We start from the raw sequence: 25,719 nt of genomic DNA on the forward strand, positions 1-25,719 counted from the left end.
AAAAAACGATTGGAAGATTGGTGGCTTAAAAGCAGAAAAGTAACAATGTTAGTAATGTAGAAATGAAAGTTCAATAAATAGAATGGTATACTTAACCGATCTAAGAAAATAATTAAGATATAGGGGAAAAAAAACTAGCATGATAGCAACTGCTACCACCCAGCTTCAAAGGGGACGCTCCTATATTCCATCCATCTATCCGTGTGCTATGCGATGTCAGAGAACATTAAAGAACCAAAGGTGGTTGAAATTTCCAAAGCCCTCCACTACGGCGTCTCTCATAGCCTGAGTCACTTCGGGACGTTAAACCCCAAAACCAAATCAAACAACAAATCCGCAGTGTGCGGCAGTGGTATGGGACAGGCTGCGCTGTCAATTCGCGATTTGCGGCACCGTATATGCCAGATATGCCTCCTGTCTCGCTCCCATGGACGCATTTCTCAAGTTCCGCTGCAAAAATGTCATTACTATTCCTGCCTTACAAACTATACTACATATATGCAGAACCCATGTTCTGTCTTCGGAAAAAGCTACACCCAAATATTTGTAAGCTTATTCATTTCTGATAATTTGGTTATCCAAAATATACCCATTAAAAAATTTGATGCATTTTTTTTCTCATAAAGATAATGTGGACACACTTCTTGCTGCTCAAAAACAAAGAATTTTCCCGACACCGCACTTCTGTACGTAGATATTGTCCTGAAGCAGTATGGAGCCCGTCACATTTTTGACAGCAGAACACAATACGCAATCGTTGGCAGCATTGTAATCCTTTCTTTCCTTTGCTGCACTTGTCTTGCAAAGCTTAAAATGACTCAGTGAACATGGCAGCTAGCCAGGGAAACGTAAATAATGCTGGTTACGTGGCAAAATATATAGAAACATATGGCAGCATGGAGCAGAGAAGAGAAGTGAGTTGATGATATTCTATTGAAACTAAGATGACAGAATATACTTTGACAGGAAGTGCAATTTGTATAGCAGGTAATCAGTGGTCTCTTAGGTTAGAAGTAATTGATACATAGGTGAGGCAAGCAGGGAATCAGGTGTAATGATGACGGCACAAAGTTTGATGGGATAAGTTGATAGCAGTGACACATTGTGGAGGAGTTGCCCGTGTTGAAGCAGACTTAGTTCCGCCGAGGGTGAAGGGTGAACATTTTTCAAGTTTATTCCACACAAATTCATATATTTTCTAGGCTCATCCTGCAGCAATGATGCAGTTATGGGGAAAATAAAAACTCTGGGCATTTCGACTCCATGATCGCTCCTTACAGACTCGCACTATCTTTTTATTCTGATTAGATGCATATGGCACCTTACTTTCCTTACTTTGTCTAATATTGCAGCATAGCGGGGATTTGGGTGAAGGAGTGTCTGCATAGTGGTATGCAAATACTAGGACTCCAGCCTTAACACTATCGCGTCATTTCTTAAGGCGGAGACTAAGTATGCATGAATTTTTTTCCTTCCTTATTTTTGTCTTGTAAACAAAAGATGCCCCGTCAAAGCCACTCCACGATGCCTGGGATTGGCCTGCTGAAAATGAAGAGCCAGGAGCAGAAACAAAGTCAAAAGAAGAAGACAAATGGCTCCAGGACTGCGTCGTCGCACTGTCACCAACGGCCGACGTGTTGGCATTGGCAAGGGAGGGTGCAGTTGTGTTTCTCACAGGTAGGTGGCAGTAGCAACAATTTTTTTTGGCAATGCTTAATCCTCCAGAGGCTTTTGAAGGTCTAACTTCAAGTCTCATCCCTCCATGGAAAAAAAAAAATTATCGTCCTCTGCATTCCTTGCTTTTTCCTAATTCTTCTAAAAGAAAAAGAAAATGACAAAGCGCAATTTACAACAATCAATGTATGGTAAGAAATGCCACCATTGCTCCAAGAAGAGGCTACGCAAATTCTGCTCATTAACATAGGTACCGTGGACATGGAGTGTGTTTATCAGTTTTACTTGTGTGAAATGTATGCAAGAACAAAATGACAGGAGCATCACTTACCGCAAAAGGGTTTCCAAATTATGTCATATACAGAGAATATGTGAACTTTGCAAAAGAACTGTGATTGAAACTCGTGCTAGACATCTTGCCTAGCTTATGCTAGACTGATGATGATGGGGATAATATGCCTTCCTTGGGCATACCGAGCGAAGTTAGTGTGAAACCATATTGCAATTTTTTGTAGCATAGCAATAGATCATTTTTTATGTCACTTCATCAACAGCCTGAAGAGGAGAGCTGCCAGGAGCATGCAGACTTGCTCTTAGCACCTCCAGAAGCCAGGCAGGCACATAAAGGCAGGAGAGAATGAAATGTGTATTAGCTAAATGCTTAATTGTCGAATTTTCAATAGCATGAGCCTTATCTGGGCCTAATTGAATGTGCGGACAACTTAAGATGTTCCCTAGTTAAAGTATATTTTGTCAACTTTGAAGGCTTTGTTTCATATTATGTTACACTTATAGGTCACATAGGTACATTTAAACAAACAAACAAACAAAAAAAAAAAAGCCCCCTGTAGCTTCTTCGCCGTGTTCACATGTTTGTTCCTTAACCGAGGAGAAACTATGTGGTAGCTGTGATGTCACTCAGCCACTGTCGAAACCGAGGTAACCACGCGTTCGTCTATGCCTAGTCATGTAACAAGCATGACGTTACTCAACCACAGCTACGCTGGAGCTGTAGTGCTCGCTTTGACTAGATAGCCTCCGTTGCCTCTTAGCCAGTGCCAACAAATCGCAACAGCTCTCGACAATTTAACGGCAGCAGTCGTCACGGATGATGCAGGCGAGATGCCTTGTGAAGCGTCTACGTCTCAGAGGTTGCGAAGACGACAGGCTGAATCCGATCATCCAGTGGACGTAGCTTGTCGAGAGGCTGCCGCACAGAGACGGAGAGAGGCGGGTCGAGCGAAACGTGCCGCCAAGACCTCAGAAAATGAAGCCCGTCTCGCCAAACGTCAGTGTTTAGCATCGAGCAACAACCAAATCTAGCCAGTCTTAACCAGGCTTAAACTTCCAAGCTTCTGCTTTAGTTTTTAAGGTTTAGGGGGGGTTAAACCTTTGCATAATTTTTTTTTAACAGGACACACCTAAGGAAGTCTGTCACTGATTTAACTACCATACAGCATGAAAAAGATATTCCTTGTTGCTTGGCAAAATTTTTAGCTTGTGAGCGTTGGTCAGTAGTAGGTCTGTTTTCGTCTCTTTTGACCCCCCACCCCCCTTTCCATTCTTTTTACCTCACTTCAGTGGCTTTTTTCCCTTTGCTTTTTCGTAGCCAAGCATGGTGTGGCAGAGAGGAACGACTGGAAATTTGAAGTGTCATTCCACAGCCAGCTCCGTGCATCCAATGGGTGAGAGTTTTTAATCGATTGCCGGTCTTCTGCAATTCAGAACCTTGTGCATGGCATAGTTGATATTGCTGTGACTGACTTTCGTCTGGGCATCCTTGTGCATGGCATAGTTGCTATTGCTGTGACTGACTTTCGTCTCGAATGCCCAATGAAAACTCAAATCTCCCCCTGTGATGCTTTGTTGGTGTAGTAGTATTACTGCTGGTATAATAGTGTTCAAGGGGGGATTGGTGTTGCATCGAGAAGTGAAACCAAATTACTTTTGGTCGATAAATTTCCAGGTAGACAACACAAGCCTAAAAGAATGAGGCAAACATAGATGGGCAAATTATCAACCATCACTCAAGCTGCACGTGAAGTGACTGACCACAGCATGGAGAGGACATTTAAAAGCTGTGTGTATGGAATTAACCGCTAACGTCTGATAATGCTGCGTGAAGAAATGTGTTGCTGTCGCATTTCATATTTCTTAATCAGGGTTTATTTTGTTGATATTCAGTAATGGTATCTTGCTTTCTGCTAGCTGGCAGCGTTTGCAGTACGGAGAAATGTATCCTTTTCGAGTTGTCAGTGTGGATATTGTCACAGGCAGCGATGACAGGTGAGATGGTACACAACTGGTAGCCATCTTTTATTTACGTATGCTTATCCTTGCCGGAAATAAAAAGTAAAAAGGTAGCAGTGATGGAAACACTGGCAATCATTGATCTTTGTCCCCAGATTGATTGTTGCTCTAGGCTGGTCTCTTTTTAAGCAGACAACTTTCTTTCTTGCCAATGAATTAACTTTCTAGCTAGCGCGCCATGCCAGTAAATACGTTAAACGACTCCTTGTAGATGTTGTGGTAGTTGCAGTCTGCTTTGTGTCTGCAGAACATTGACCCATATGAAGGAGAGTGCAGGTGTTTTTTTGTTAGGGGAAGCGTATTGTTTCAAACTCGATAAAAGCTTCTGCTTGTAATTTCAGGGATTCGATCACTGCCTTGCTGTGCCTGCCGATGAGTTCCCAGAAACGGTGAGTGGTTGTGTCACCAAAAGTGGGAGGCAAAGAAAAGATTGCATTCGCATTCTTTCCCTGTTTCATAACTGCATGGGCGACACATATAACTTGTGACGATGCTCGCTCTGAATGTATGTTTCAACAAAAATTTCTTTGTATTGAAAGGTTCTGCCTGTAAAAGCTTCAAGGTATAGCAAAGAGAAACACGAGTGCAAATGGTGGATACCTTTGGGCTTTTATACTTCCTTTATCATTCAGTCTCTATCTTTCCACCTGCGTGTTTTTTACTTCCTTGTTGTCATTGGGTCCACACTAGTTGATGCGGTAAAAAAAAAGGGGTTGCAGATATCAAATCTGCTTCTGTCAGATTCGCCTTGTGAACTGCGAGGCTCTTGACATTGTCACATCAGTTCTTTTTTGTAAACTCTGTGCCATGTTTGCTTATTGTCTTGCAGACAGTTGCAAAATTTGTCAAAATTTGAGTCCTTGACCATGCTGTGGAAGTCTTAATGCAGTTTCTTGCAGAAAATCTCTTTCGCAATAAATTCATTTTGGTGCTCCTCTGAGGGAATTGGTCGCTGAGCAACACGTTGGCTGTACGTTTTTTAAACGAAGCATTGAGTGTGCAACACACAATTATTGTTGTCACTAAAAATTTTTTTTGATTCTTTCTGGGTAGGTCACCATCTGTTGGACAGAGAGAGAAAAGATTACAGGCTTGCAATTAGCTTTGCTGAGAGCTTAATGGCAAAAGCTTTTTCTCCTCCTTCTCCTCTTCCTCTTCTCTTCTACCTCTATAGGGAGCTTGCATGAATGCTTAAAGCGCCATTTTCCTGTACAGTGCAGATGTCTACCTTGGAGCGGGCCGCGCAAAAAATGGGTTGTTTTTATACGTGCACCTCGTATGCTGTATATATATGAGGCACGAATTGCTGCAAGAGCTCAACATTTTAGCTTCACGTGTTCATTTTGCAGGTCGGCTGTCTAAAATTCTCGATGACTGCAATCCTGATTGGACCTCATCGTTGCACCTGGGGTGCATGCATAAATACAAAGCAACCGCAGAGCCGCTCTCGAGTCTTGATTTAAACTGCAAGACGCGCGGCTGCGAAAAAGTAAATAATTGACCCGTGCAAGTTATGGGCTGCCATACATTGATAATCATTTACATATACTGACACAAAATGCCGTGCACACACATTTGTCCAGACTGCTTTGGATGCCAGGTCTGTCGACGCATGCAATCCATTCTCGCCGGCGACGGTCCGATCGCTTCTTGGTTTTGTCGTATTCGTGCAAGCGTACCTTTGGCATTTTGAAAAACCCGCAGTCGTCTTGTCCGGACTTCAGCTTTTACACTTCAGCCTGCGTTCCGCTGTTACAGTCCACAACCGCATAGTAAACCATCGCTATGGCACTATTTGCATGGCCCGCTCCATGGTCGACTGTTGCACAGTACAGGAAAATGATGGACTACCCAAGATTAACCAGAATGCATAGCGCTTTCAATGTTCGTGCAAGCTTCCTATACTGCGTGTTTGTGCAGTTTTTATAATTTCATTCCTCTCTTTCTTTTCTTTGGTTTCGTTGTCGGCGACATCGGCATCTCAGGACTCCTCTTAATGACATGCGAGACTGAACTGATTTACACGTGGTCCCACGGGTCTTTTTATAAGGACTGGGCCTAACCAGCCAAACGGGGAAATCATGTCAGCGTCAGAACCTGTTGCGACATTTGGCAGACACATCTCGCGCAATCTCACAGGCGCGAGATTTTCACCATGAGCCTAGAAAGGCTTTCGCCTTAAAAAACATCTATGTGGTGAAGTGAATTCAAAAATTTTGCTGTTGCTCAGATCAATTCAAACCTGTGACGTGCACACCGAGAAGAGCCGGTTGTCACCATTTAGATGTAAATGATGGCCTGGTACGACCTTCGATATCCACACCAAAAAGTCAGTGTCGAAGCAACGCAGCTTACTGACGCAGTCAGCCAGAAGTGACGACACCCGCATTTCGTTTTTAAGTTGCTTCTGTGTTATGAGAGCTCCACGTAAAGTGGAAGTCTGTAGATGCACTAGGACTTCAGATTGTCCTCATTGTTCCTGTAAGGGTGTGAGACCACATGCATGTAAAAATGTTGCATTACTGACTGTGGCCTCTTGTACTGTTAACTTTTGGCTTGCTTCAAGAAGCTACCAAGGTGGGCCGGACTGGACATGTGTCATCGTTGGCTTCAAATCTGGCTGCATCCACATGTATACTGAGGTAAGAGGAACGCAAATACATTGCCGGGCTCTAAAGATGCCACAGTTATTTAGATTTTTCTTCTTTTTGCATTTTATTGCTTTAAAACTATGATGCTTCATTTCAATGGCATGTCTTGGCCATTTGTTTGAATAGTAGTAAGTTATCTATATGCCCACAGCTCCAGTACCACATTACGTTTGGTAGGGGCATGTTAATAGAATACAAAACAACTGATAGGTGCATGTAGATGAGAAAAATAATGAGTGTGCGGTAACCAAATAATTGAACATAGAAACAAATGATTCATTCTTCTTACGCACCATATTACCACCAACTAACCAACTTGACTGTGACGAGGCAAACATATAGGGAGAGCTGTAAACAGCCTCTCTTGTTTTCCTCTTGTTGCCCTGGCTCCATATGTTTGTCTCTATCGTCCTTGTTTCGAATAGTACTTTCGTGAGGTCGTGTTTTATTGTAGTCCTGACTTCCAACTAATTCAGCCCCTTTTTTTCTGTCCTTTTTTAATTCCTCCAGGACGGTCGTCTCCTTCTGAACCAGCTCCTCCACGAAGAGCCTGTACTGTCGTTAAAGTGCCAGACATACGTGCCGCGTCGTTTCAGTGGGTTCGGAGAGCAGGTGAGATGACGTGACAGCACTCTGTTAGCAAGATGGCAAGGCAACGTGCTTTTGAGAGCACGTTCCCCCCTTCATGCCGGTTTGGATCCGCGCGGTCTGGCTGTTCTAGGAAATAGATCCGCCTGTTTTTTTGTCATGCCTCTTATTGCACGCACTTCTAAATAAGGTTAATTATAATTAAACCTACATGAATTAATTGTGAAACGCCTCTGGAGGTAATGAAATGATGCAAAAGTGAGGCTTAACGTTAATTGTTTTTCTGCAGGTCAGGATGTTTTCAGAATATATATATATTTTTCTTTTCAACACAGAAATTTTTAAATCAAACTTTTGTGGTGCAGTGTGTGTTGACGGGTCTAATCGGAAAAGTACATTTTACAAAGTAAGTTTAAAGCTAAAACAGTTTAAAGTAAAAAAAGTCTTGACCTGTAGCTTTTTGTTAGGAATACAAGTAAATAAAAAAAGGAATAAAAATAGATAAAGCAGTTGTGATACAGAGCCGCTGTGATTGATGAAACAATTTTTTTTTTTTTTTTTTTAGTATTTTTTAGTAGATTTCAGCTACAAATCCTTGAGGCAGCTTAGAAGAGAGGCGTGCAAGATGTAGTTAAAAAAAAAAAAAAAGATATATTTTTTGGTTCATTTTTGGTGATTTCAAAGCCATGTCTCCTCTTGTGGCGATGTCAAAAGTTGAGGAACTTCTTTTTTCAACCCAGCTTGAAATGCTACATCGAGAAACTCGCGCACAGTTTTAGAGACGCTCCGAAAGGGGCTCTCACCTGTTGGTTCCTAGCTAAAAAATTTTCTAGTTCAAAAATTTTGTGTCAATTTAACCTCTGCAAATCTCCATTTTCTTCTACAGCAAGACGAAGTGCGTGTCACATACCCACATGCTGTGGTCTGCCTCGAGGGATTCGGTCTGTTCCAGACACTTCGTGCCTGCCGGAATCAGCTGGCGAGAGGTGACACTCATTCTACCTAGTTTTGTGTCGTACTTAGAAAAAGGCAGTGGTCTAGTAAAGTAGTAATGTTCTGGCGGAAGGGTGGGTTTTTGAATTATAGTCATTGACTCTTGGGTGAGATGCATATTCAGTATTTTGATAATTATTTTTTTTGTTTACGAGACATTCTCTCAGCTAAAAGGCATTTGGTACGCGTATTATTGCCCTTTTTACTTTTTTTCAGGCAATGAAGCTTTTTTTGTGTATTGAGACACTGACAACAGCAAGCAGTGAGGGACTCTGAGCATCCCACATTTTGTGAGGCTCTGAATGCATTCGCTAATAGTTAAACTTGTCTCGGGGTGATTACAGGTAGTGCTGGTAACCAGGGTCCCCCGGTGACCCCACCTCCCTTGAGTTACAAGAAGTGGGGACCCCAGGATATCCGCCAGGTCCGAGATACCGAGTGCGTCGGTGAGTTGCTTTGTGATGATTTCTCGCAGCGGTTTTCTTTTGTGCTGAAAATGAGAAGCATACCTAAGGAGCGGCTTTGCGGAATGCCTCTCGAAATGTTCCATAAGGCAGACTTGGACGGTTGTTTCAGGGTTTCGCCTATATATGCTTTTTTTTTTCTGATGGGCTACACAGCCTTGTTTACCCTCGATTGAAATAGACACAACCATCCCTGCAATATTTTTCAATTGTGATAATTGGCTTTTTAAACACTCCTAGTACATGGAAGGTTTTGAAGCCGCGGCATCACTACCTGAAAGTTTGTGTTGCTACGGCAACGTCCCAGACGAAGTACCCATGCTTGTTTGGGGCTGCGCAGGTACTGTGGCGCCACGGCTCTTTGACCAGATGGTGACCGAGTCGATTCACAGGGCGCACGGGGGTATGGTGCGTTTTTCGCCGGCAGCCTCAAGCCTGATGTGTGCCACGGGCTCGGACCCGTACCTCGGCTTCTACTATGCCAAGGAGGTCAGCATGGTTTTGGTTATAAAGGAAAAAATATATTGACACGGTTGTTGTCATGCATCTTGTAGATCATTTGGCTTTCATAATTTGATCGTTTGATATTTTTATGGGACTTCAGTATTGCTATAAGCGGGTTTGACTGTACTTCCCAAAACTCACTGCAACAAATGTGACGAATGGACATTCTTATAGGATGCATGGGTCCTGAATTGTGCAGGCAGGTAGAGTAGCACTACTATATGTCAACGACGAATCTGTGGCAGGCATGCAAAAAGCTGTTGGAGGCTTTCCTGGGCATCGTTCGTATACGCAGGTATACCCAACAGTACTAACTTGAACAGCACCAAGACACGAATGTTTTTTGGAAGTGGATGCATCCAGCTTTCTTTCTTTTTTTTTTGTGTCAAGCTTTGTTTTTTTTTTGCTTGCAGGGTTTTGTCCAGCCCCAGCTCACTGACGTGGCCGTTGCCGTCGCATCGCGTGTCAAGACATTCCTGGCTGAGTGAGGACAGCTTTGTTGCTTGGTGGTTTCTGTTCATGCATGGCTAGATTTCATTGATGTGTTCTGCTTATTAGAGAGAAAAACAGATAAGCTTGGGCGAGACATATGGCATGGAGAAAGGAAGTGCGGAAGGATGGTTATCTCTCTGTTGCCCCACGCTGTGTTTACGTTCCCTTTGACCTACTTAGTTACGTGAGCAAATCATTAGCAAATCTGATCTCCTCATTTAGTCAACTCCTGTTAAATTGATAGAATAGTTGATTTGAAGAACCCAGATTTTTTTTTATTGCAGTGGAAAGCTTACCGTCTAAAGTGCTGAAATCCAGCAGTTTTGTTAGAAATGCTGTAGAAAATTTTTTTCCAAGAATATTTTCGGTAAATTTATGCGACCATGTTTACGTACGCCTATGCTGGAAACCATGAGCAGCAGCTGCGATGACAGTTGGGAATTGGCAAAAGTAATATACCAGAAGCTGATATAAATCTTGTCTGGCAGAGAGTAATTAAACATTTTTAATATAGAGCAATGTCCATTTTTGAAAACTCGTGGCTCTTACAGCACAGGAATGCACGCCTCATCGACGAAAGGTTTAGTAGGCCGTATTGACTGTTTTGCCCAAGAAATTTGGAACAACTGTGATGTGATCCATTGAAAAAAATGCTAAAAGCGCATGAAAAACATTGGTTTTCATTAAAGGGCACACTCGTTAAATTTACTACGACAATCAACGTCACCACTTGTTTTTTTTTAGCTCCTTGCTGGGGAAACTGACAAAGACGCAACCAGAAGAAGCGAAAGCCCCTCCGATTGAACCTGCCACAGGTGTGCCGATGCGGTATGTATTGGTGATAGTTTGCATAGTTTACCATGTTATGACATTGCATATGGTAAACGTTGAGGTGGGGCTGGTGAATTCATAGTCTTCTTTTTTGTGGTTACAAAAACTGATTAGCAATGCTTCATATTGAGTTACTCCGTTAGATTTTTGTCGCAGAAATTGAGTCCGTAGGCATTTTCGGCTATTTTAATGTCCATTTGGCAGCAAAGGCGGCATTTTAACGACAGCACGAGAGAAAACCAGAAACAAGGAATTTTAGCTTCCTTCTGGAGCCTTGTTCTCGGTGAAATGATTATCACTGGTCATCAGTAATAAAATGATTATAAAATGATTATTGCTGAATGCGAGGCTGTGAAGAGAGTCTAAATACATTTGTGGAAAGAAGGAGCAGGGAGCACGCTTGTAGGACAGCCAGATTTGGATTGCTGCAGTTTAGGGTGTGACTAGTTTGTCTGGTTAATGAGCACTGCTTCTGTTTGATGTTGATGTCGTGGCCTGTTGATGTGAGGTGTTGCGTGGTAGCCTCGACTTCTAGTGTGGGTAATGGCTGGTAGTAAACTTGCACAGAATAAGTACCCAACCGCCATTTTTTTTTTAATTGTTGAAAAAATGGTGGCCAATTTAGCACGGTTGTGCCAAATGTAACTTTGGTGCTCTAGTTAGTACTTTGGTTTGAGGTCACACATGCTCATTAGCGCACAGTCGTAACCTACCGCATTATGCTTTAATCAAGTGGCATGAATGTGTTTGCATCTTCTATCTTCTATCTGACTTGGGCTTCAAAGGCCTTGATGGGTTTGATTCCCATCTGCCCAAGTTGGAAATGGCTTAAGGCAGGCAAACAGACACCGGCAAAATTGGTGAATGGCAGCTCTAACGATAGTGCACTAAAACAGATATAGTAGAACTATATTAATTCAGAGTGATTGGGACAGTGAGGAATATTCTGATTAGCTGAACTTTTGATGAATATAATGAGCGCAGTAAAAAGAAAAAAAAAACAGGACCGAAGCATAAGTTCTTTCGCAGCCATTTTGGTTCCTCTTTGATTGCATTTTGCAGGGGTGGGACTCCTGCTCCATTTTGATGGGAATGTAACTTCTCACACCAAATCGCAGAGAAGAGATGAAAATTCTGCCACCTTGTGGCAAAACGGCCAGAACAACTTCGGCATCAATCATTGATCTGGCAGTGGTCGCGAACAGCGTGATCATTAATTTTTCAAAAAGCAAATTCATGCAGCCATTGTTATTCTGTGCAGTGGTCACCTCCCGCACGGTTTCTAATAATTTTCGTGTTCTTTTAGGCGATGACTCTCAAGTCCCAGCCTTCCCAGCTGTCGCCGTTGCTGACACCAATAAATTGAATGGGGTGGAGTGGGCCGAGCGGCCGAGCAGCGCAGCAGCGAATTGCGCGGCATTCCATAAGTTGCGCAGCAAACATTAATTGGGAGGCTGAGGGTGCTGTGAGCAAACTTGGTGTTAATGGGGCTATTCTAGCACACCTTAGCTGAGCAGCGTTGATTCTGAGGGCATGGAGGATTTAAAACAAAGATTAGAACAGTCTTAAGTTTACCAGCCTGTGGTCGATTGCGGCTCTCTGGGTCTACGGTGACTTATATTAAGTTACCGCATCAATCGTACCGCGCGGCTGGGAGAACTTTTGCTCTTCATGAGTGCCAGTGCAGTGATGTATAGTTTGATGGTAGCACCACCAATATTTTTGGTTCTGTGGGAAAATCTGTGCCGTGCTGCTGTTTGTCCCACTGTTTCATTTCTAGTTGTGTGCCACCCCGCATCTTGATTGTCTTGCAGCTATACAAAATCACAGGCGGCAGACAGAGCGATGTGCGCTGCTGAAACACGATTTTTACGTGGTCTGAAAATTGCTCCAAAAGGACTGTGTGCAGTCCCACCCCTGATTTTGGCAAATAATGAGACGTTATTGCCCTGTTTTTGTTTTTTTCAGCTGTGGCATCTTTGACAAGCACCGCAAGGGTACAAAGATCTTCCTGTCGCCGAGCAAGCAGATGGCTGCCGTCACTGACAGTGTCGGCAGAATAATGCTGTTCAGCGTCTTTCAGAACACTGCCACACGCATCTGGAAAGGTATAGCAATCGTATTGCCGTCAGTTCATGCCTTTGACGGTAGCACAGTTTGAAACCGGCTGCATAACAGTGTAAAGTTGCAATTAGTCGGAAACCACTGGTAAATGACTTTTGGGAAAATCCTGTGACGGTGGGAAAGCTGTTTGCAATGGTTGTAAAGTTTCAGCTTTTCTCACTTGTTAAATGCGAGTAACCTTAGATTTTGTGTGGACAGAATTGAGTGGACCTAAATTTGAGGCACCAGTTTATCCGTAGTATAGAGAAGACCAATAGTGGCGTGCCAAGAAATTTGTTTTCGCGATTTGAGCCATTTTTTTCGCATTAGGACGTGCTTTGTGTCGACGGCGAAGCAGAGGGGAAGAGGAGGAGCGTAGGGGCAAAGGTGTTACAAACTCAGCATATGCTCGGCATATACTGAGCATTTGCTTAGCACAGCAAACTCAGCACTTTGATGTAGGCCGGCTTCTTCCTCTATACTCCTCTTCTGCTCACCTTTGAGAATTATGTGCGGACTGAACTGGGAGTTACCGAGTCGGTGAGCTGTCAGCGAGCTGTCAACAGCCCGTTGACAGCTCACAGACTCAGTGTGGACAGAATTGGGAGTCTTGTGGTGTTTATGTGAAATGGCATCAGTGACACTGCATGAACACACAATCTTCTTCATTCTCAATAAGCGGAGCTTAAGAGGAGTTTTAGCAGTTGCAGTTTGTTTGCTCAGGGTCATTTTGACGTGCCTTTGAGTAAAACGTAAAATGCTGCTCGTGGGTCATAGTGGAGTGTAGAAAGCACAAGTCTTTCACATGCTTCCTTGAATTATATTGTCTGCTGCTTGCTCTCGTCACCACCGCCTTTTGGACACCTTAGTTAAGTTAGGGTTGTGAATTTACTGCGAAGATGTTGGTGCCCTGTTTGACGGGCGTTGCTTTGTTAAGTGTCACTGTGCTGAAAAGGCTACTGTGATGACGACAACTTTTGCGTGTGGTGACGGCAACACCAGGCTACCGTGACGCTGAATGCGGCTGGATCGAAGTGGAAGACAGTTCTCCGGACACTGCGGTGAACGGGGTGCCGAGGAGAACGCAGTTTCTTATCGTCTACGCACCGCGGTGGGGATTTGTGGAGGTGAGTGTGTTAACCTTTTGACGCGTTTCATTTTGACGTGCGAGTAGTGAGCATCTGAGTGGTACTAACTGGAATGGAAACACGAGAGGAGGAATGAATAGAGTGAATGAATTGAGCAAATGGCTGAATGGATATAATGCATTAACAAATTTACAATCAACTCTTAATCATTTGAACCTGAATCGTGAAAATTCATTCAAGCTTTGCATAAGAGAAGCCCTTTTTAACGAACTTGATGTTAATAAGACAAAAACTTTAGCTCCATTGAACTGGAAATTCAAATTAAGCGAGTTCAAATTAATGAGAATTCGCTGTACGAATGAATTTGGAAAACTTGAAAGAGCGCAAACACACACAACCACTAAAGACAAGAGACGAGACACAAGACACTCCTTGTCTCTTGTCTTTAGTGGTTGTGTGTGTTTGCGCTCTTTCAAAGTTTTCCAAATATGTACCAACTCGCCCAAAAAGAAGTGTTAATGTACGAATGAATGGTGATGAAATAGTAAACTGAAAGAAAAGGATTTGTTCAACGACCTTTGCACATAAAGTGCAGAAAATACAGCATGGGTGGGAGCATGAATTGAGATTGTAGTGAAGATAATGCTGAATACTAGTGTGTGTCATGTATGGAGCTTGGCTGAGCCAAATTGTGAAGTGAAGCTTTTGTTCTGGAGGCAGTTGTGAAGGCAATTCTTTTTAGATATTTGGAGTGAATATCTAGAAAATTTATTTTTCTCGCAAGTGTTTCTTAAATGGATGAAAACTACTTGCCGAATATCTAGAAAATTCATTTTTCTTGCAAATGTTTCTTAAATGGATGAAAACTACTTGCCAGGAAATTTATTTGAGTTTGTCAATCCGACTACTGGTGTGTGGATTTTAGTGTGTCTGTTTCGCTGTCTTGAATCCTCTTTTCATTGTGCTCGTCTCTTCTGTTTCTCAGGTGTGGTGCCCTCATCAGTCTTCAAGAGTGGCTGCCTTCGAAGTTGGAAAAGGTGGCAGGTACGATGGCAAAACCTTTTGTCTGCAGGTAGCAAATGGGGGAGGTGGGGAGGAGTTCGCCCAATGCCAATTTTGCACTCATTTTCACGGGCCCCGCACACTTTATACTTCATTTCGCGTCATTCTCATGTGTGACGGTCACTATTCTCATGTTTTATCATTTTTTGCTGAGGCAGGTTACGATTTGAAATAATGAGTGACATCTTTTTTCCCAGGCTTTTTTATACCAACTACACCCTTATGGGGCTGAACAATGTGCTGGTGAAGACAGTGCGGCCCAACACCTACCCCTGCTGCTACATGACTGCCGAGGGCAAGCTGTATGCAGTCGCCGTGCCTTTTCATCGTGTGCTGAGGTAGTGAATCATCAACACTTCTTAGACAGTGCTAGGTGGGACATACTATATTTAAAGTGGAGGCCAGGTAATGTGACTGCTAGCTAGCCTAACACAGTATAGTTGGAAAGGAGAAAAACATACATTGAAGAGGGGCTACAGGATGACGGATGGGCAGATGATATTGGGAAGTTTGCTGGCGTAGGTGTCTACAGTTGCTGCAAGGTTGGATTGGGGGGAATTGGCGAGAAATATTGGGACGGGTTCTTGCACTGCCATGGGTCTAGCCGGGTGAACAGTGATGACAGTGTTTATCTGAATGCGCAGAAATGCTGGAACAAAGCAGCTCTGCTTTACAACTGAAGCATCACCAGTGCCTGCAGTGCCCTTTTACATGAGAGGAAGTGTCGTTGCCTGTTAGCTCCTAACAAATTGTCAGAGGATTTTGGGGGCCAGGTGGCGCTTGAAACCGAAATGCCTCAATAACTGCCAGTCCCTTGTCTTCTTGCTCCTCCCCCACTCGCCCACCGTGTCCCGCAGCGAACGCAGCCGCGCCCGAGACTGGCAGCTCCTTAATGAGGTGCAGGTACTGCTGAAGGAGGCTGACCCTCCCACTGATGAGGGTGAGTGCTGGTCAGTGCAAGGTCAGTATACTAACACCTGCTTCCTTTCTACTTTGTAACACACTGACTATTCTGCGGTCTCTTTTCCTCTGTCCTTGACTTGCTGTCCTGTAACTGGCCAGAGCACCATGGTGTGGCTTTGTATGTGCAGTTGACGACAAAAGTTTATGGGACGAGTGAGCTCACAAGGAAAAGTACTGCAGCGCCCTCGTGATCTGGTCGTCTTGCATTGATGCCAGATGATGGAGTATGCATGTCTGCCGATTACTTGAATCATTGGAGGTGATTGCATAGTTTAATTAATTAATAATTTTAATTGATTTAATTCCTAATTTAACTTTTTCCCCCACGCACTCTTGTCTCATAAACCTGCTGCCAACTGTACCTGTATGATTGTATCGGTAGTAAATGGAACTGTTTGCTTAAACGTGTTGAAAGATCCCCTTCAAAACATTTGTTGGAAACGAAGGTGCAGATGTTGAGGGTCAGTTGGGGGGATGAGCTTCGGAAACTGGTGAGTAGGCTTGCCACAATTGGTGCGGGGTAATAATTCAGGATGACCGTTAAAATCCACAAGTTTGCTCGTCAGCCCACTTTGCATTGTATTTGGGTTTCACTTACCTCTTACGCTTTTTATGCTGGTAGCATAAATGGAACGACCTGATGTGCTTTTCCTTCACTCTAGTGCTCATGCACATACAGTCAATTCTCGATATAATGAATCCCGTGGGACTGCGAAAATTCATTCGTTATTTTGAAATATCGTAATGAATAATCTGCGATTATAAGTCAGTGGTCAAACCTAGATATGAAAATGACATACCTTGACAGGCACGTGTGTAGACAAGCAAAACCTCAAATGAAAATGTTGCACCAACTCCAAAGCTGATTTATTTGAAAAAATCAATTATTTTCTTTTGCCGCATGCAGCAAACACGACTGTGCACTACATTACACAATTACAGCACATACACCTTGCACTTTGCGGAACACCTCATCGCATGCTTGATTGCACTGAGCGATAAAAGTACGGACTTTGTTCATGTGCAAAAAAAACCCCACAAAAATCAGAGTTTGCTATGATCTCATCTTCAATGCTCCCTGAAGTTTGAAAATCTTGTCTCGGTCTTTCAAAATGGTCGATGGGCCAATGCTAGCTATCTGTAGAGGCTGAATCGTGTTTTCCCTGCGTCGATTTCTTGCAGTGAAAGCAGCTGCATTCATATCTTCTTGGCACTTCGCTTGCTAATATCATCGCCAATCTCGCACAAACTTCGCAATAAGATAATTCGCGGCAGAAACAAAAAAAATATATACCGTCCCGCACGCGCGAACGACTGACCCGCGTATGACACACAACACAGGAAAGGCAGGTGGCTAGGCGTGCTGGCTACTGCGTACTAAACCGTAGCCTCGTGGTGGTGCTAGGAGCTGGTACTAGATGTGCTGATGATGATAGCTACAGCCCACTGACCATACACGCAGAAACGGCGGTTTCTGCTTCACGCGAGAGTTGCAAACTGCGGCACTGTTAATTTTAGCGAAATTCGCAATACTGATGTTCCTAGTTTATAGAAGAAGAAATAAAATACATTCATTATTTTGAAAAATATGCTATTTTGAAATTCGTAATTCTGAAATTAGTTTTACATTGCACGCATAGGAAATTTGCTGGGGATTCTTAAAAAATTCGTTAATGTGGTGCTTGTAGTAACGAGATTCCACTATATGCTTAAGCGTGGCCTACTTCAGTTTCTGCTGTTCTGCATTTTCTTACAGAAATGAAAGATGCACGCAAGGTCTCAAGTATCTTTGAAACTTGAAGTCAGGGCTGTGGTCTGCTTACTTTTGCTACTGGCTGTACTTTCGCACCACTTTCCTCTGTCCTGCAAGCTTTTCTTATCTCGCATCTCCAGCGAAGCTGGACAGTTTACTTGTTAGCTTTTCTGATGTGACTCAGTGTGATGGCACCTTTGTCGATCAAATTTGTCAGTTTATTATTATTGAGGCAAATTCACCAGTGACAGTTTGACCATTCAGGCTGCTTGGCTGAAGTGTACAACAATCACTGGTCTCAAAGTCGGAGACATGTTAGAAAAATTTGATTTGACTTGTGAGCTGAGCTTACGACTTGATTGGGGTTTTTAGGGGTGTGGGTGATTGCATTGCCACATCTTAAAATTTCTGGAACGTAGTCAATCGTTTGCTCAGATCGTTTTCTGCAAAATAAACTATATTTTTTGACTCTGTTCTGTACTTGAACCCAACCTTCCAGTCCATGTGCCCTTTCTTTAGTGGGTTGAGTCTTGCTCATTCTTATTGTTTAAGTGTTCTTGTGTACATTTTAACATATGAGGGGATTTCGATAAGATCGATTTCTTTTTTACAGAGAGCAGTGGCAAAAATGTGTTTGACTTTCGTTTAGTGCTCAACTTTTCTAGTTGTGGCAAGAAAGATGATGTGCCGACGAAGTTGTCGAGGCTTTTTCTAATAGCGAGTTTTGAAAATTCTTCAGCCAAAAATTTGCAGCTATATGCACTGGTCACTTGGTGTAAAAATGTAAATGCATTTTTCTTCTTAGAAAGCGTTTGATATAAGCTGTTTGTTCCGCAGGCTTCTAAACAGTCAGTGGGTGAGAATAGGAGGGGGGTGTTGACTTGAAATATAAATTCCTCAAGCTTCTTTGGCAAAAGAAATGGGTTCAGCACTGTTTTCCTGCGTAAAATTTATCACCTGATTTTTTGGGGGGGAGGGGGAGGGGGTCGACTGTTCCTTCTCGCTGTCATGAATCTCCTCCTGCATTGCAGTAGGAAATAGAAACTAAACGAAAATAGTTTAACTTTCTGCTTCACTTTTTGGAACTTCTACACAGCAGGAATGCTCAGTAGCATTTTACGAACACATTTTACAGTCACTTTCAAGACTGTTCATAATCTCTTTGACAGCAATTTTCCTGCGGTTCTCTTAGCAGTACGACTTGGTCTTTTTTTTTTTCTGGCATTGAAAATTTGTGAGCTGTAATTAACTAACAGTAGCTCTTGTCTGTGCTGTATGAACCGGGCAAGCACCAATGCCAGGCGCATGTCACGAGAAAATGGGGCATAAAAGGAAATCTCCGAAGTGAGTTTGTGATTGATAATTGAGGACTATGAAAAGAGAAACATTTTAAAGCTTTTCGGTAAATGCAGATTTGAGCCAATGTGAGCTCTTTGCTCGTGTCCGGCAGCGACAGTACGGGGACCGGCTAGCCACTACACACTGCATTCGCATGTTGTCATCTGTTTTGTTTCGTTAATTGTGAATTTTGCATCTTATGCAACACACCTAGCACAGCAGATGACAGTAGTGGAAAAATGGGGATTCACTGACGCATAGAGAGGAAAAACTAAAAGACTTTAATGTGAGAAGCTGAGATGGTGGGAGCGCCATAGGGGAAGTTTTGCTGTTAAGTTTACCACGACGAGTTGCTATTTCACTGCTTAACGGGCTTAACGTAAGGTTTCTGCTTACGTTGTGACAGAGGAAAGCACAGAAACACTCCTTCCTGTCGTGTATCTCCTCTCCTCTGTCATCATCATGTAAGCGCAAGCATTTTTAGATTGTTCCTTTTCAAGTTGAGCGTGACACTAACCACGGTGCCATTTTGTCGCCAACTTTTCCTTCTCTCATAGCCCAGCTGGTTGCGAAGCTTGGCCGACTTTTGCGGGACATGAAGGCGGCCAGTGTCCAACAACAGGTACGTTTGTATACCTTTGCTGGATGACCTCAGCATGACCTTGGCACGACCTTGGTACGACCTTGGCAACTTTCGACGTCTTGAAAGAACACTATCCGCACTTTCTTTCCTTCGCGTTCAGGCCCTCGAAAAAATTGTGCAGAGCAGCAAGGCGTCACGATTTGTCGTTTCTGCGGTGCTCGGGGTGCTGGAACCCAAAGCTCAGGATATGCAAGGTACGTGGGCGCTTCTGGCGGTCGCAGCGACACAGGATACAATGCACTTAAACAGACAAGACAGAATGTACATGCAGCAACACACATGGTTTGCATCTGTCGCATGAATTGAACTTGCGCTTTGTTCGTTGTGAGCGCGTGCGCGCTGGCAGGCCTTGCAGACTTTATCATTAGTTATTTTTCACCAAAACTAACTGAAAAAAAAAAAAAACTGCAGCTTTCATTTAACCTTTTCGTTTTTCAAATTGCTTGTTATATGCTTTTTAAGAGCGCTACAGTGAAGAAACTTTGATGCCGGGTCTGCGTTTCTTTTTGTGTATGTATTACAGTGATCACAATTAAAATTATAACAGGCTTCCGAGTTTAAAAACTTAAAAATTTGCTGCAACTTTCTTTCTTTTGTTTTGCAAGATGCAAAAATGTTATTGTGAGACAATTTTTCTTGCTACAAAACCTCATACATTATTACTAGAAATTGCAGTTTCCTCTGCTACAGAAGCTTCTGTAGAAGCCCATTGTCCCTTCCGCACTATTTACTTTTAAGTTTCACTGACTGAACTTTGCTTTTTTTTTATTTCTTGTCTGTATGTATGCCACAACAGACGTAACTATTAATTAAGGGCTCAAAATTATTTAACTAACGCAGCATCTGTTCTTTAGTCTAGGTGCATTTTGTTCTGTTGGTAGTATTTGTGGCTCAATGTACCTTGTAGACAGACACAACCTCGCCAGCAACTGCTTTTTGATGGAAGCTGGAAGCAAAAGGAAGAGGGTGTGCTGTGATTCCCAGATGGTGGAAATTACTCCGTAGCCCTCCAGTATGGCTCCTATTTCTCTCTTTCCACTTTTGATCCCACCTTCCTGCCTTCCCTTAAGGGTTGGTTCAGGTGTCCACAGACAAGTGTGACAGATACCGCACCTTACCCTTTCTGTGAACCAATTATTATTTATTTATTATTACTGCAGCAGTCAAAAAGACTTTCTGAACGTGTTTGTCAACATTTAACCTCACTGCAGTTCCTTATAATACACTAATGCAGTGTAAGTAACAAAAAAGCTGGAAGAAGACAGTGCAAGCACTGACTGGCCAACTTGCCCGAATTGCTACCCTTCATCAGCTCTGACAGCTGTGGTAGTCCTTTCCCAGCTCACAGAGATTGTCCTCTGTGGAAGTGTTACCTGTGTTTCATTTTTAATAACTATTTTTTTATTAACTATTCCTGAATAGGGTCCCAGGACGAAGAGGTCAGCTGTGATTTCGACGCAGAGCTCTTGCACAGGACGTGCCGGCGATTGCAGCAGCTTTGTCACCTTCACAAGGCTGTGGACAAGTCGCAGGTGGATGACATTTACGAGCCGGCATCGGAAGAAATATCACCGGAGGTGGGTTTCTTGTCACTTTTTTGATTTAGGAAGCATATGTTGCGACAAATTTGTGCTTGTGTAAGCGTCAGGTGACGAGATTTTCAAGTGTGTCTTCAGCCTTCATGATGACCTCAACTGGCTGTGCTGGTTTTCAGATTAGTCAATCATAAATCGTATAGGATCCAACAAGAAAATGTGACTGGAGTGATGCAACTCTGTTTACTTTGTAAAGCATATTATGACAACTTCTACCAGTGCCTGCGAAAAGTGCAAAAAGTGCCAAGTCAGTTGAGTGTTGCTGGTTGTTGAATTCATGTCTCGAATTATGCAGTGGTCGTGTCACAAAACTGGCACAAGCTGCTCCTATTGCTTAATATATCTGCCGGCCAATGTCAGCCAATAGGAACAGGGATAATTGATTAGTTTGTGACAGTTTTTGTGATGCGAGCGGCCCCTGATCTCTACCGTTTAAGTGGGTGTGTATCTCCATCCTAATCTGTTGGAAAATAAAGTTACTATTTCAGTCAGTTCCCCCCCTCCATTTCCGAATTAACCGGTGCAAACTTGGTTCCTCCGAATTAACAAAGTGTCTCACATGGGCATGGGCATCAGCTTGGACTGGGCTCTCAATTCGAATTGTGTAAATTTCTGAATTAATGGGGTCAAATTAATGAAATTTTGCTGTAGTAACAGTAAAAACCTTTTGTTATTGTCAGAGATAAGGAAGGTTTATACATTTGACTTGTCTCCAAACTAGCCCCACACAGTAGTGTATTACAGGTTTACTGAAATGCCAGAAGTTGTTCAAGCAGGATGTTTTGAAGGATTTAGTCATCAGAATAGATGCTTTCACCTCTGGTCGCTTTGTGTTACTTGCAGTGCTGGCCTGCCTTGCAATCCAATTATGTATTTCGATTGTTTCGTATCATATTTTGTCAGCGAGCATACTTTTCTTCCTCGCAGGAACTGGCGGACGAGCTGTCAATGCCGCCAAAGAGAGTGTCACGTGTATTAATGCACGTGTCCCGCTACCTTCCGCTCTGGACATCGAGCACTGCCAAGCGCGTGACCTTTGGCGATGAGAATCCCATTGCTCTGCCCGTGTTCCTGGGCTGCTTTGAGATCGGCGACAGTCACATGGCAAGGGACCGGAGTAACGAGGCTCCCCTACCTGTGACCATTAAGGCGGATGCCAATTTCAGGCAGCTCGGTGAGAAGTAGTTCCTGGTCTTTGTGTCACTTTTGTTTTGTCAATCATGGAATGGTTGTAAAAGTGCAGGGACAACAAATTTGTTGTCGTGCCTCCTTTTGCTTAAACATTGCTTAAGTTTTGAGCAATATATGAGAATATATCGTGTAGCATATCTAGTGTGGTTGACATATGTGTGGACAACAGTGATACATTTTCGAAAGAAACCCAATAAAAGAGGTTAATATGTATTCAGGTGCTCAGTTGTTTGTTGCAGAAAAGCAACTACTGATATTAAGATCGCTTCAAGTTCAGCTTAGTGGTGGATTGTAGAAGGAGCAAGATCATTTTCGTTCATCGCTATTCTGTCTTCTTTTTGTCCAGGTAGCTTTCTGTTCTCGAGAGCACTGGCTTCAAGTGGCTCTCACCCGCTGCTTCTGGAAGCCCTGAAAAGATCTGGAATTGCACCGTCTTCACTTGTGGTGAGAACTTTAGCGTAGTACGGTCAACTGTGAATGACTGTCACCACGGGCACGTCGAGTTTCACTTTGGTTTCGGCTCTAGTCTTGGTTTTCAAGGTTAAGCATGCTTTGGACAGAGATTGTCGAAATCGGTGTTTGGGTCCTAGTCGTAGTGCACTATAAGAAAATTAGCTGTGGTTTGGCTTGTGGTTAAACCTGGAGTTATGCGAGAGCAATCTGTATGACTACGCTTAGGTCCGGCTTGAATGTAAAACATGGCTTTTGCACATAGTAGTTTACTCTACGGTTCCAGCTTTATTTATGTCATAGGGGAATCACTTCACGTATGACCACCCCATGCCTCTCATCGTTGACCAGTTTCATTTGGGTGTAGAAGACTGGTATGATATCGTCTCTACGTCGAACTCCGGGGCACACTGCTGTCACAATGTTTGAACGAACCTTCTGTCCTAGCAACTTGCTGTTGTCGTTCACCTCTACCAGCTACCAAGTTATCTATCCTCTCCTTCTTTTTCTTTGCTCTTTGGAGAGGCACGGACAGGCACGGTGAAATGGCGAGACTGTGGCCAAAGAAGCTCACGCTACAAAAAGTTTGGCCACCTATCCTACTTTAAAAGGGAAATGCGATCATGGCGTAGTTTGGACCCATCGCTCATGGATGGAAGTCACACGCAAGATATTCGACTGTGGCGATAGTGTAGTGGTGTAATGCGGCTACCAGGAAAATGAATCTGTGGTGCTAAAGCTTTGGAGAGGGACTGCGTTTCTCTCGTAAGGATCGCCAAATTTGATGCTTAAATTGCACTGCTCATATTTATGTTTTTGACAAACCGTTATGTATATATTACGAAGTTGAGCTGTTTTGAAGTGTTTTACAATTTTTGCCTGCTCGCTGTAACGAGGTTGGACTGGAATGGCAACCAGTACTATATTATTGGGGGCAGTAGCATCGTTTGGAGGTAGCTGCCATAACTGTAAATTTGACAGTTAAGCAAATTATGAGAGGGTTGTTGCTGTAAAATACTGTCACATGAAGCAGAATGAATAGAAACAAGGAAGTGGTGCTTTGGTGTACCCATGTTGGCCTGTTGTTCATAATAGGTTGCTCATACGGGTCCCGTGCTTGTTCTTGTGGAGATGAAATTGCTGTCCAGGTCAAAAAAACTATTCTTTTTTTAAAATTCTTTTCTCTGCAGTCCGCTGATGATAATTTGTAGGGGACCAAACATTTGTGTGCAACATTTGGTGTTGAATTTAAAGGGAGATTTAAAAATTTCCCCCATGCTGGTCGGAGAGAGCGTGTGTTTGAATAAATCGCGAGTTTCAATTGAGTGAATTGCATTTAAAAGCATCTGCTGCATTTTATGTTTTTCAAGGAAATTGTTCATTTAACTTTACAATTTTTACAAGCTCTCACTGACCACGGCACGGTATTGTGTGGTGGTCACAGAAGGAAGATAGCATTGCTAGATTGTTGCCAGTGACATGAGGGATTCAAACCTGTAGCACATAGCTAGTGAGTAGTCTAGTATAGTTTAGTACCAGGACGTCAGGCCTGACTTGCCTCTTGTGTCCTGTGCAGCAATGTCTCTTTCACGAGTGGCTGTCCTCTTCTTGGGCCACAACCAACAGGAGAAGCTGGTGCCTGTTTGGTTCACTCCTCAAATCACTGGTGGAGCTTGCAGGTAAGGTATACCGTTACCATGTTACCATTTCGTGAGTAGCAGTTATTAGTGGCCTTTATACTTTTCTGACCACCCGCACATTGTCAATGCGCAACGATAGAGCCATATTTTACTTCCACAGAGAGGACAGGCATGAACAGCTAGATGGTGGGCTTACATTAAACATACAGTTGGGAGCAAAAGTAACGTATACCATGAGAGCTTCAACTGAATTACATTATATCGCAACACCTGGTCGCACGACAGCTGAATGGAGGAACAGTTTTACCTGGGCATGTTGGTTGTCTTTTTTTTTTTTATTCGGTCTGTTGTTCCTATGGTCATAGAAGACACCAAAAACTTGGTGATGAAACACCCGTTTGTCGAGGTTCGTGTGGCGTGCACCACTTTCTCCCAACAATACCTTTTATGAGTGTCCCATCCATTTGAGTGTGCTTGTCGTGTTCGTTCTCAAAAAGCGAAGCACCTATTTCCAAAGCTGGAAGTGCTACTGTGATTGTATACGCAGACCTGTTAAAAACTTTGTGCTACCGGTCATTTTATGCACATTTTTGAACTCTGATGGGCTCAATGTTTGCGAAAATAGTTCCATGCTTGGAGAAGAACAGTTGATCAACGAGCTCAGTGTTGACGTTGTCAGCACCGTCTTGAAACAACCTGTTTGTTTTTTTTTGCTTGATAGGTGTGAACCTCCTTGTTGGTAACAACGGTGCTTTATCGAGGCACCACCTTATCCACCCACCCTTGGTCCCTAGGTGTAAAAATCCACTTTCCCACTACCTTTTTTTTGATGCACATTATTTCCCAATCTGTAAGGGAACATTGAAACACAGAGCCTATTTTTTATAGTAGAGCGCCAGTTCGGCCAGCTACCTGCAAATGAGGAAAATTACAGGATTGCACTTAGCTTCGCTTGAAAGCTTAAGGGGGGAGGCTACCCTTGAACACCAACTTTTTTATTTCTTGAGGTATTCGAATGAAATTTTCAGGGTATGCTCATAGTACATACATTTGAAGAACTACCAAGTTTCATGGAGCTGGGCTCATCGGTTCTCAAGTTAGAGGAGTATATCAAGATAGTTTACATAGGTCCCTAGGGGCGGGCCTGGAGAATTTGCAAAATGTGCTAGCAGTGTGAAATTTGTTATGGTCATTCCTGGATAGTTTCCCCAGGGCAAGACAATTCCCTTTTTCCAAATTTCCTCTCCGAAAAATTTTAGTACAGCCCCAAATTTAGTGTTCAAATTTACACCTGACTTAACGATATTTTAATTGACTGCCCCTAATTACACATGAAATATTTTGAAAAAAACGAATTGTCTTGCCCTCAGAATTTTACTTAGGTAT

The 25,719-nt window shown here is 43.1% G+C and overlaps 1 protein-coding gene across 4 annotated transcripts in view; it reads left to right on the plus strand.

Moving 5' to 3' along the window:
* Rab3-GAP (Rab3 GTPase activating protein) overlaps window positions 1-25,719 on the plus strand; it is a 51,223-nt gene that overhangs the window by 1,004 nt on the left and 24,500 nt on the right. For 2 of the 4 annotated variants that reach the window (XM_084583586.1, XM_084583583.1), the window contains exons 2-22: window positions 1,501-1,677; window positions 3,284-3,359; window positions 4,326-4,373; window positions 6,551-6,626; window positions 7,146-7,247; window positions 8,110-8,209; window positions 8,561-8,662; window positions 9,021-9,169; window positions 9,598-9,668; window positions 10,421-10,504; window positions 12,476-12,615; window positions 13,613-13,737; window positions 14,684-14,742; window positions 14,958-15,098; window positions 15,618-15,721; window positions 19,372-19,436; window positions 19,558-19,651; window positions 20,880-21,034; window positions 21,980-22,226; window positions 22,590-22,687; window positions 24,270-24,372. In XM_084583586.1, the coding sequence (XP_084439712.1) occupies window positions 1,501-1,677; window positions 3,284-3,359; window positions 4,326-4,373; window positions 6,551-6,626; window positions 7,146-7,247; window positions 8,110-8,209; window positions 8,561-8,662; window positions 9,021-9,169; window positions 9,598-9,668; window positions 10,421-10,504; window positions 12,476-12,615; window positions 13,613-13,737; window positions 14,684-14,742; window positions 14,958-15,098; window positions 15,618-15,721; window positions 19,372-19,436; window positions 19,558-19,651; window positions 20,880-21,034; window positions 21,980-22,226; window positions 22,590-22,687; window positions 24,270-24,372 (2,316 nt within the window). The remainder of the gene's footprint in view (window positions 1-1,500; window positions 1,678-3,283; window positions 3,360-4,325; window positions 4,374-6,550; window positions 6,627-7,145; window positions 7,248-8,109; window positions 8,210-8,560; window positions 8,663-9,020; window positions 9,170-9,597; window positions 9,669-10,420; window positions 10,505-12,475; window positions 12,616-13,612; window positions 13,738-14,683; window positions 14,743-14,957; window positions 15,099-15,617; window positions 15,722-19,371; window positions 19,437-19,557; window positions 19,652-20,879; window positions 21,035-21,979; window positions 22,227-22,589; window positions 22,688-24,269; window positions 24,373-25,719) is intronic. The other 2 variants (XM_084583584.1, XM_084583585.1) reach the window with 2 other exon arrangements.

The sequence above is a fragment of the Amblyomma maculatum genome, chromosome 11, assembly GCF_055883805.1.
Source record: "Amblyomma maculatum isolate TAMU_Amacu chromosome 11, ASM5588380v1, whole genome shotgun sequence".
Lineage (NCBI taxonomy): Eukaryota > Metazoa > Arthropoda > Arachnida > Ixodida > Ixodidae > Amblyomma > Amblyomma maculatum.